General features: G+C 44.0%; 1 protein-coding gene across 4 annotated transcripts in view; it reads left to right on the forward strand.

Annotated features, from left to right (window-relative positions):
* TDRD1 (tudor domain containing 1) overlaps positions 1-12,018 on the forward strand; it is a 60,807-nt gene that overhangs the window by 21,269 nt on the left and 27,520 nt on the right. For all 4 annotated transcript variants that reach the window (XM_039482561.1, XM_039482559.1, XM_039482560.1 and 1 more), the window contains 3 exons: positions 4,056-4,160; positions 4,545-4,727; positions 5,688-5,831. In XM_039482561.1, coding sequence (XP_039338495.1) covers positions 4,056-4,160; positions 4,545-4,727; positions 5,688-5,831 — 432 coding nt within the window. The remainder of the gene's footprint in view (positions 1-4,055; positions 4,161-4,544; positions 4,728-5,687; positions 5,832-12,018) is intronic.

The raw sequence follows: 12,018 nt of genomic DNA on the forward strand, positions 1-12,018 counted from the left end.
GCGCTGTGGGTAGCTATCCCACAGTCTCCACTGCCCATTGGAATTCTGGGTTGAGCTCCCAATGCCTGATGGGGCAAAAAACATTGTTGTGGGTGGTTTTGGGTACATGTCGTCAGCCGCCCCTCCCTCCATGAAAGCAAAGGAAGACAATTGTTTCGCGTCTTTTTTCCGTGCAGACGCCATACTGCTTTCAGCAGACGGTGCAGTAAGCCTGCTAATCGTTGTCATCCAACCACTGCTTCCGCTGCTCTCCTGGTGCCATGAATCCACCTCGCAGGTCCTCTTGTCGTTTGGTTTAAATACCTATTGTCATCCACCGCTTCTGCTGCAACTCTGCTCTCCTGCAGATGCCATACCATGGCGAGCATGGAGCCCGCTCAGCTCACCGCTGCTGTTGTGAGCATTGTAAACACCTCGTGCGTTATGTGCGGAACCAGAACCTGCAAAAGCAGGTGAGGAGATGACGACAACGCGATCACGATAGTCATGAGGACATGGACACAGACTTCTCTCAAAGCGCGGGCCCTGGCAATTTGAACATTATGGTGGTAATGGGGTAGGTTCATGCCATGGAATGCTGGTTCTGGGCCCGGGAAACAAGCACAGACTCGTGTGACCGCATAGTGTTGCAGGTCTGGTATGATTCCCAGTGGCTGCGAAACTTTCGCATGCATAAGGGCACTTTCATGGAACTTTGTGACTTGCTTTCCCCTGCCCTGAAGCGCAAGAATACCAAGATGAGAGCAGGCCTCACAGTTCACAAATAAGTGGCGATAGCCCTATGGAAGCTTGCAATGCCAGACAGCTACCGGTCAGTCGGGAATCAATTTGGAGTGGGTAAGTCTACTGAGGGGGCTGCTGTGATCCAAGTAGCCAACACAATCACTGAGCTGCTGCTATCAAGGGTAGTGACTCTGGGAAATGTGCAGGTCATATTGGGTGGCTTTGCTGCAATGGGATTCCCTAAGTGTGGTGGGGCGACAGACGGAACTCATATCCCTATCTTGAGACTGGACCACCTTGGCAGCCAGTGCATAAACTGCAAGGGGTACTTCTCAATGGTGCTGCAAGTACTGGCGGATCATAAGGGACATTTCACCAACATCAACGTGGGATGGCTGGGAAAGGTCCATGATGCTCGCATCTTCAGGAACTCTGGTCTGTTTGAACAGCTGCATGAAGGGACTTTCTTCCCAGACTAGAAAATAACTGTTGGAGATGTTGAAATGCCTATAGTTATCCTCTGGGACCCAGCTAACCCCTTAATGCCAGGGCTCATGAAGCCATACACAGGCAGCCTGGACAGTAGTAAGGAGCTGTTCAACTGAATGGTGGTAGAATGAGCATTTGGATGCTTAAAAGTGCGCTGGCGCAGTTTACTAACTCGTTTAGACCTCAGCGAAACTAATATTCCAATTGTTATTGCCGCTTGCTGTGTGCTCCACAATATCTGAGAGTAAGGTGGAGACGTTTATGGCAGGGTGAGAGGTTGAGGCAAATCGCCTGGCCGCTGATTATGCGTAGCCAGACACCAGGGCGATTAGAAGAGCACAGTAGGGCATGCTGCACATCGCAGACGCTTTGAAAACCAATTTCATGACTAGCCAGGCTATGGTGTGAAAGTTCTGTTTGTTTCTCCTTGATGAAAACCCGCCCCCTTGGTTCACTCTACTTCCCTGTAAGCCAACTGCCCTCCCCTCCCCTCCCCTCCCCCCTTCGATCACCGCTTGCAGAGGCAATAAAATCATTATTGTTTCAAATTCATGCATTCTTTATTAATTCATGACACAAATGGGTGGGGGGAACTCCCAAGGTAGCACGGGAGGGGTGGGGGAGGAGGGCAGCACCAGGTGGGATGATGGAGGGAAGGACAAGGTCACACTGCACTTCAAAACTTATTGAATGCCAGCCTTCTGTTGCTTGGGCAATCCTCTGGGGTGGAGTAGTTGGGTGCATGGAGCTCCCCCTCCCCCTGCATTCTTGGGCATCTGGGTGAGGAAGATATGGAACTTGAGGAGGGTGGGCAGTTACACAGGGACAGCAGCGGCGGTCTGTGCTGCTGCCTTTCCTGCAGCTCCACCAGACGCCGGAGCATATCAGTTTGATTCCCCCAGTAGCCTCAGCATTGCATCCTGCACCTCTCATCTCGCTTATCCCTCCTGTCCTCGCGTTCATTTTCTGCTTTCTTGGACTCTGACATTGGTTGCCTCCACGCATTCTTCTGAGCTCTTTCAGTGCAGGAGGACTGCATGAGCTCAGAGAACATTTCATCACGAGTGCAGGTTTTTTTGCTGTCTTATCTGCACTAGCCTCTGGGACGGAGATGATAGGGGGAGCGTTGAAACATTTGCAGCTGCGGGAGGAAAAAAGGGAGAGTAGTATTTAAAAAGACAGATTTTAGAGAACAATGGGTAGACACTTTCATGGTGAACCAAACTGTTAACATTACATAGCACATGTACTTTTGGTTCAAGTGGCATTTTGCCTCTTATATTGAGGGCCTGCTGGTTTGGTGTGAGAGATCACACATACAGGGGGCCGGGCAACAGAATTTAGCTTGCTGGCAGCCATGGTAAGCCATAGTTTTTCGGCTTCTTCAACCTTCATTACCTGTGGGATTGGTTTCAAAAGCAGCGCCCTCCTTTCCCATACCAAGCACCCATTGGGTTGGCCATTTAAAAGGAGGGGCTATACTGGCTGCGAATGCATTCCAAGTCTTCAGGGCAAATGAATCATTAAACATGCTTGCTTTTAAACCATGCATTATATTTACAAAGGTACACTCACCAGAGGTGCCTTCTCTGGCTTCATGGTCCGTGAGCCTGCCTTGGGAGGGTTGGGGGCATATTGTCTCCAGGGTGATAAACAGTTCCTGGCTGTTGGGGAGAATGGTTTCTCCACTTGCGTGCTATGCACTATCCTCATCTTCTGCATCCCCAAAATCCTCATCTCTGTTGCATGAGACTCCCTCCTTGCAGGTGTCCACGGACAGGGGTGGGGGTAGTGGTAGGGCTCCCCCACCCCCAGATTGCATGCAGCTCATCATAGAAGCAGCATTATCTGGGGGTCTGACCTGGAGTGGCCGTTTGCCTCTTTGGTTTTTTGGTAGGCTTGCCTGAGCTCCTTAATTTTCACACGGCACTGCTGTGGGTCCCTGTTGTAGTCTGTGTCCATTATGCCCTTGGAGATTTTTTCAAATATTTTGGCATATCGTCTTTTGGAATGGAGTTCTGATAGCATGGATTTGTCTCCCCAAACAGCGATCAGATCCAATGCCTCCCGTTTGGACCATGCTGGAGCTCTTTTGTGATTCTGGGACTGCATAGTCACCTGTGCTGATGAGCTCTGCATCGTCACCTGTGCTGATCAGCTTGCCATGCTGGTCAAACAGGAAATGAAATTCAAAAGTTCATGGGGCTTTTCCTGTCTACCTGGCCAGTGCATCTGAGCTGAGATTGCTGTCCAGGGCGGTCACAATGGAGCACTCTGGGATAGCTCCCGGAGGCCAATACCATCGAATTGTGTCCATACTACCCCAAATTTGACCCGGCAATGTCGATTTCAGCGCTAATCCCCTTGTTGGGGAGGAGTACAGAAATAGATTTGAAGATCCCTCTAAGTCAACAAAAATGGCTTCGTCATGTGGACGGGTGCAGGGTTAAACTGTTCTAATGCTGCTAAATTCGACCTAAACTCGTAGGGTAGACCAGGGCTTAGACTTCAAAACTGTATGCCTGTACCTGGTGCTTTCAAACAACTCTGTATAGAACAGTGCTCGCTTTTGTCAGAAGAGTTGCTATTCTGAGCAAGCGGTGAAGAGTTGAAGGAAGGTAGTGTCTTTGTGCTCTTTATAGTGTTTAGGCATAAAATTTTCAAAAGCACCTAAGTTCACTTTCTCGGAGACTTAAACTCTTCAGTACCTAAGTCACTTTTGAAAGTTGGACTTGCGTACTTTTGAAAATTAATTAAGCATAAATGCTTTAAAGGCTTGCCCTCAAGTGGGTAATATGTAGACAATTCCAATTTAGAAGTCACCTATATTTGTTTCTAAATAGGGCAGGGTGACACCTGTTGATGCACACAAGATAGAAGATGATTTCAAGAAAATAATGCTTTCTGACCTGCAAAATCTAGGGCTCAAAAAAGATATGGAAATACAGGTACTTTCTCCTTGCCACTCATTGCATGATTAAATTTATTTTTGGAAAATACTGATACATTTCACTGTCAGCATCTTCTGTGTTGTTCATATCTATTTCTTGGACAAGTCACTTTATCACTGTATGCCTGTTTCCTCACCTGTGAAATGTGGATAGCAATCCTGGCCCATCTTTTTAAAAGTTGTTCCATCTTTAGATGGAACTGCTATAAAAGGGGTGTGGGTGGTATTCTAGAATTGGGTATTCCTGGCATCAGTAGTAGCATCTGATAGAGAATATTTATAGTATATAGACGCTCTTCGTGTGTCCATTAAATAGTAAACATGGTAAGTTATTGATAAGTATTAATGTTAGATACTTCAGTACTATGGCTTTTCTTTTTAGGGTACAGTCACAGAATTCAGGAACCCAAGTGAATTTTACATACAGGTCTATTCTTCAGAAGTTTTAGAACATATCAACAAACTTACTGTGAAACTGAAAGATTGTTATGCAAATATTGTTAACCAAGAGGAATATATTCCTATCAAAGGGGAAGTTTGTGTTGCAAAATATTCTCTGGATCAGGTAACTTTCTTTTATTTGGGGCCTGGTAAACATTTTTTAAAGAATGTGGGATTGTAAATATCTAAATGTTTTAAATACTTTTAAATTGTGTGTGTTCACTCAGTTTTATATATTCTGTTTTGTGTTGCATGTAACTCCCATTGTTATCAGCACTTGCATTGAGTGATGAATCTGTTGTAGCATTTGGAAAGTGGGTGTAGCTTATACTGTACTCTTGCACATTCTGAATTCCAGCTTTGTAGAAATTCTTGTCTTTTGAGAGAGTTTTCTTTGTCCAAGAGCAGATCATTTTCAAGTAATTTTTTTTAAGTTTTTGTTGTTTTTTTGTTTTTGTTTTTTTTTTCAAACAGACCCTAAGCAAGTCAAAATACTTACCAGGATGGACTATCTTGCTATTGGTACAAAGGGACAACCTGCAAATAAGGGCTATACCTCCATTTTTTTAACCTTCGTGCAGGTCATTTGACCCTCCCCATTTACTTCTGAGTCTTACCTGGTGTGTGGCCTGACTTGCCTGACAGCAGTTTTGTTGTTCGTAAAACAACTTATTCCTCCCCTTCTTCATCTCCTCCTACACTTTCTTCTTTCCTCCTTCTTCTTCTTTCTCTCAGTGCTACCAGACTCTTAGGCTGTTAGAAGCACTGTAATGATACGTGGTGTCTGTCTTGGGGGAAGGAGGTGGAAATTTCTTTGGCGCAGACTTGCTGTGAATCCTGAATGTTTTTTTTCCTTTGAAATGAACCTTGTCTTAGTGACAAAACCTAATTCTTTTTCAGATGGCTTTTGCCTAAAACTATTGCGATACGATGAGTCTTTTGTTCTTCAGAACTGATCAATATTTTTTAGTTTGTTGCCAACGTGGTGGAATAAAAGTAATTCCTGAACTTATTCCTTTTGTGGAGAATATAATGAGTGTGTAGTTGTGTTTTTACATCCAGAATATCATTTGTTCACGTGTAGACCTGGAACAGAGTACTGGTAAAAAAGGTGGATATCTTGCAGAAGAAAGCACAAGTGTTATATATCGATTATGGCAATGGAGAAAATGCTCCACTAGATTGGATTAAACCACTCCACAAAGACATTGAACTGTTTCCTCCCTGTGTGAGTATTTCTTTTTAACTTCTAACAGCTAGTTGGGTTAGCAAAAGTTGTATTTAAAATGAACAGTTGTCAATTAAATCACTGTTTCTAGTGACATGCTATAATTGCAGTTACTACAACATTTTGTAAAAAGATAATATTGCAAGGGTAGTTTGGTATCGTTCCTTTTATAATGATTAGGGATATGATGTTGTCATGGTACAATTACACATAATTCATGGCATAGTCACAGTAAAAAATAGATGACTTCACCATATGATCATGGCAACCTTGTGCACCCAGCTGCCATGCATTAGCAGTTAGCTTGTTTTGAAAATTCAAAGAGTCTATGATTAACAGTTAGTTGGTTCAATTTGATCTAGTCCTGTTTCCTCTTTGAAACAGGACTAGATCAAATTGAACCAGCTAACTTAATCAGTGCTTGAATGCGGGGGAGGGAGATACCCTGTCCTCTCTTCCACTCAATGTAGAGCTCCTAGAAGGGCAGGGCTGGGTTCCCTGTGGTGGCAGCTCCCATTTTCTTCCTTCTTGTAGGTCCCCTGGACCTCAATTTCTCCCCCCTTTTCCTATCTCCCTCCGTAGCTGGTTGCTGGGACTTGCTACCCACGCTTGGTGCTTCACTTGGCAGGTCCCAGTCTCCAAGAGCCTAGTCTGGAGAAGCCCCTTCGTCCTAGCAGGAAAAGCACGGCTCTGGCCAGTTGCTCTGCAGAGATCAGCTCAAGCCCGCTGCATCTCATCCTGATCACTCTTCCCCCGGTGACAAGCTGGGGTGTGGGGGACTGGGCCCAGAGTGGGGTCAGGGATCGAGGGGGTTGAGGGATAATGGCATTGAGTGAGTTGGGGGGAGATTACTGGGGGCAATGGCATTCAAAGAGGACTAGATCAAAGTGAACTAATGAGGTGTTAATGCATGGCAGCAGGATAAATGTCATAATTCGTGGTTCTGTGATGATGGTGAGCTTTCATGGTGGAGTTGAAGTAAATGGCAAAATTCCTGGGTTCCATGACAATGGTGACCACCATGACAGAATTGTATGCCTACTAATGATTCAATTACTATTAGTAATTCAAAGTTTTGGTTTTGTGAAGCTTGTGATAGAAAAATATGCAAGTGTTGAAAGTGTTAGCATGAGTAAGTAAATGTGGTAATTGAAAATTTGTCAAATTATTAGAGAATTTTGGCCTCTGCATATTTCCGTTCATGGCAGATGTGCCACTCAGAGCAGGCTAGACAGTAGAACCTTCTCCAAGCAGTGCTTGTTAAAGCTCAAATAACACCAGCTAATTTGCCCATCATCTAACATACTGTCACCCACACATCTCACCTAATCCTGAAGCATTCGTGAAATATTTTTTCTTTGAACCTTTACAGATTGCTAATCATTTTAGACTGCTTGGTGGCTGTAGTGTTTGGACAAATGTTAATTTGCTATCTGGAATGAGTCCACCAAATTCATTTTCACTTGAAAATTTATACTGAGATCTCTAACTGGTGCTCTATCCCCATACACCTAACATATGATGGGCAGTCACTCATTACCGAGTATGATCATTTTCCATGGGAGTTATGGGTCCTCAGGTGGCTAATAAGGCCAATCCTTGAACCACCAGTTCTATTACAATGAGGGCAGATGCCTCCTGCTGAGCCTGAAAGCTGTTGACCATGACTGGGAGCCAGTCTCTCCTTCCTCCTGCATCTCTTGTCCTGTTCAGCTTGTCGGCGAGCAAGTTCAAAATGCAGGGGACCATCACGTAGGATTTCACTCCATTTTAAGTGATCCTGGCAAGTGTCTCCCACGTGTCAATGTCAATATTACGCTTTTTTAGGTTTTCCTTCAGCAAGTCCTTATAACGCTTCCATTGTCCACCCATGTTACCGTATCCTTCTTTCAGCTGAGAGAAAAGGACCTGTTTTGGGAGGCGATGGTCTGTCATCTGGACAATGTGACCAGTCCAGTGGAATTGCTGATGGATGACCATTGCCTTGATACTGGTGGTCTTTGCCTCTTCCAGAACACTAATATTGGTGCACCCCTCTTCCCATTTGATCTTCAGGATCTTACGAAGGCAGCATTAATGGTGCCTCTCAAGGACTTTCAAGAGGTGTCTATCAGTTGTCCAATTTTTGGACCATACAACAGGGTTGGGAGAATAATGGCTTGATAAACAAGAAGCTTGGTGTCTGTTTGAATGCTGTGATCTTCAAAAACCCTGTGTCGTAAACGAGAAAAAGATACACTGGCACAGCTCAGGCAATGTTGAGTTTCTGCATCAATATCTGCCTGGGATGAAAGATACTTCCAAGGTAGAGGAAGTGATCGACAGTCTCCAGTGCTACTCCATTGATTTTTTTTGATAGATGAGGCATGTAATACCTCATTTGGAGAGGGCTGATAGAGTAATTTAGTCTTCTTGATATTAAGAGTGAAACTAAGACATGCGTAAGCATCAGCAATCACATTCAAGATAGTTTGAAGATCTTTCTCAGAGTGGGGGAAAGATTGCGTTGTCATCAGCATACTGAAGTTCCACAATAGATGATGTAGAAATCTTACTCTTGGCTTTCAGCCTGCTAAGCCTGAACAGCTTTCCATCCATTCTGTAAATGATTTCAATGCCAGCTGTAAACTTCCCAGCAATTAGGTAAAGAATGACGGCAATAAAAAATTCTCTTCTTACCTAACATATACACCATGGGCTATTTAAGCTGTATTTTGGACCTTGTCTTCTCCCATGTCCATGACATTTGGGCTGGTTCTCTTCCTGAAAATTGAGGTAGTTCTGACTTGCCCATGAAGCTCTGGGTTTTAGCTATGCCTCTTCTACCCTTGTGCCAGATTTCTTCTGTGTGTTGTTCACTGCTGGCATCCCAGCCTTTGGAGCTAATTTAAGGAAAGCTGTGACAAGCCGCGGAGACTGACTTCCACAGTGTCGTGGAACCAGGAGACATCAGTCAGTCTTTGCCCAAAGCTCCTGGGTCTTCTGCACAGAGATGGTTTCATGGACAAGACAGTCTCCTTTACTATGCAGCTCTGTATCCTTAGAGCAGGTCCACTCTGTGCATTGGATGAAGAAAGAATCCTGTGAGGCAAAATGATATGTGATCATAAATAAGGACTGTTACAATACATATATACAATAGGACTAAATTTAAATTGCAAAAGCCACCTTTAATTCTGGTGTTTCCTTTTTTTTGGGCACTTGACTTTGCAACCTTAATGTTCTTTTAAAATGGCTTTTGTGTGTGTGTGTGTGTGTGTGTGTGTGTGTAATTTCCCAGATTTTTAAAAAGCAAACTTGAAAAACAAATTCCATCTCTTGGCATCATATTGATACCCTTGTGGTTCATCAACACTGTTGAGCATACCCAATGTGGATGAAATTGTGGGGATTTTAGCTGCAAAAATCTGAAGCTTCTTCTGGACATGTATGAGGAGCTGTGACTCTTCCCCCCCCCCCCCCCCGAGACTTAAAACTTGACCACATTTGGGCAGTTTTTCACAGGGATGGCAAAATATGCACCCCTAAATACAAAGGCCACTCCTTCCTTCCTTCCCCTCAAAACTTCAAGTATAGGTTCAAAAGAAAAAAAGAAAATGATAAGGAGAGAGGGGAGAGGAGGAAAAAGGAAAGGGAAAGAGGACTCTTCAGGGAAAAAAGAGAAGAAGAGAAGAGATGATGATAGACATAATAAAAATATGATGTGATGATGATGATGAAGTGGAAAAAAAAAAGTTATTTTTATTCCCATAATACAAGAAAGAACTAGAAAAAACCAAAAAAAATTAAGCAGCATTAAAAAAAAAAAAAAAAAGTTTTTTTTCTCTTTGCACAGTCGCACAGTCAACTGGAACACCAGGGAGGAGTGAGAGAAGAGTGAAGGCTATACTGTAAACAAGGACTGGATAAATTCATGGTGGCATGGTGGCATAAATGGCTAATAGCCATTAGCCATGGGTAAGAATGGTGGTGTCCCTGCCTCTGTTCAGAGGATGGATGGGGATGGATGGAGAGAGATCACTTGATCATGCCTGTTGTTAGGTCTCCGTCAGGGGCACCTGGCATTGGCCACTGTCGGTAGACAGATACTGGGCTAGATGGACCTTTGGTCTGACCCGGTACGGCCTTTCTTATGTTCTTATGTTATAGGTTTCTTGAGAAGCTCTTATTTAAATTGGGGGAAGCACCCTTTCCAGATGTGCATGGGGGGAGTACTGTTTTGCCCATAGCTTCCTACCAAGATGCTCATGACACATGCTTCTGTGTTTCGGGTGGGGAACTCCCCTGGGACATCTTCAGACCCAAGACCTCTGGATTTCCTGTGAGACTCACCTTCATATAAATATACTTGCTGATAACCTATCCTGTCATACAATTGTCATTCATAAAGCCATGTTTTGTTTTGTTTTTTAAAAAGCCAAAAATGACTGAGAACTTAGAGTAGATGGTAACAGACAGTGAATCCCAGTAATGATTGCACCTTATGATATTCTAAACAAAAAGCTCTCAAGTATGCTGTCGCTGTTCATCACTTCATGCTGACTCAAGATGTAGGTTTCAGAGTTAAAATGTTGGAATCTTATTATATCGATCAGAAATCAGAGCTATTGGTCTAGCATTCACAGCTATCCCTTCCCACTCTGTGAGGTTTAACAGTCCAGGTCACAGCACTCAATACAACAGCAATGTAGTAATGTTTTGTAAGACAGGGAGGAACATGATCATTTCCTCTTTACCAGGAACCTGTTTTTGGAACCGGTGCATTTGTCACCGAATCATTTCAGTAGCTCTGCTTCTGCCAGAATTATAAAATGTCCTAGGACCATCTCCACAGACAGTTCACAAGCAAACCACAGATGGACTGTCATGGACTCTGTCATCCAGAACATTTTTCTGTAAGTGGGATCACCTGACTGTAGATCTATTCGCCTCAAGGATTAATGTCAGCTGTTTTGCTCAAAGGGGAAGGTCTGAGCCAGGTTCTGTGACAAGTGCTTTCCTCAACTTGGGAACTTCAGGAATAATCTAGGCTTATCTACTGATACCATTAATACCAAGGATTTTCAGAAACCACATTGTAGGATTCAGCGGTGATGATCATTAAAATCAGCACAGTCAGTTCCGGTACTGGGACCTCATGAACTTGTCCACTCAGCCACAGATATCCTCATCTTTTAACTATTATAATCTCCCAGAATGAAGGACGCTTTCTACATCTGGAGCCAGCTTTGTTGCGCTTGATGGGGTGGATGCTGGCTTGCTAAAGAGGTCAGAGCATACTAGTTCAGAAAAGACTCTACTAGACTAATATATGCAGCCAAGTGGAAAAGATGCCTTGTTTGGGCAGAGCAATGCCATGTATGTTCTCTAAAGACTTCTGTTCTTGCCATTGTGGACGATGCACTCTCACTATCTTAGGGCTATCAGTCTGTTCAACGGGAGTACACTGAGCAATATCAGCTCACCATCCCCTCACCCGGGAGTCACACCATATTCTCCTTCCCCACAGTAGCTAGGTTCCTTAAGGCTCTTATTTTCCCCCAGTCCCAGAGCCCTCTCCTTCCTGAGATCCCAGTGTAGTCTTAACTGGGTTAATGGGTTTTCCTTTTTGAGTCCCTCGCATCATGGTCACTCTTGCTCACTCTATCATCCATCTCTGAAGAGGGCCTTATATGTCTACATAGTAGCTAGGAGATGTAAAAACCCAGTGTGACTGTAGCAACCTGGGTGGTGACTTAGGCTAGCTGCCCGCATACAATCCACGACCCCGTGGATATGTACTCTGGCAGCTAGCCCAAGCCAGCACCTGTGCCAACACAGCCACACTGCTATTTTTAGCATGTTAACTTGAGTAGAGCTTGCATGTGAAAGGATTTGCACCTGCTAGCTGCTGTGCAGACATAACTGAAGTAGCTATAACATCAACTCAAAAGTTTGAAATTCAGGCTCTTTTATGTCTTTTCCGTCTTACCATATTCCGTTAGGACACAGTACCCTAAGGCCTCATGCTACATTTTTTTTTCCCCCATCAGTGGTAGCCTTCCATTTTAATCAGATGATTTATCTGCCTGGGTTTTTTTTGTTTTTTTTTAAGGTCCACTACAAAGAGAAGCTAGAAAGTACACATTTGGTGTTTGTAGGGCTCTTTCATTTTACCTTGACAGGATCCAGCCTTTCAGACTCCTTG

This window comes from Mauremys reevesii, linkage group 7 (assembly GCF_016161935.1).
Source record: "Mauremys reevesii isolate NIE-2019 linkage group 7, ASM1616193v1, whole genome shotgun sequence".
NCBI classification, from domain to species: Eukaryota; Metazoa; Chordata; order Testudines; family Geoemydidae; genus Mauremys; species Mauremys reevesii.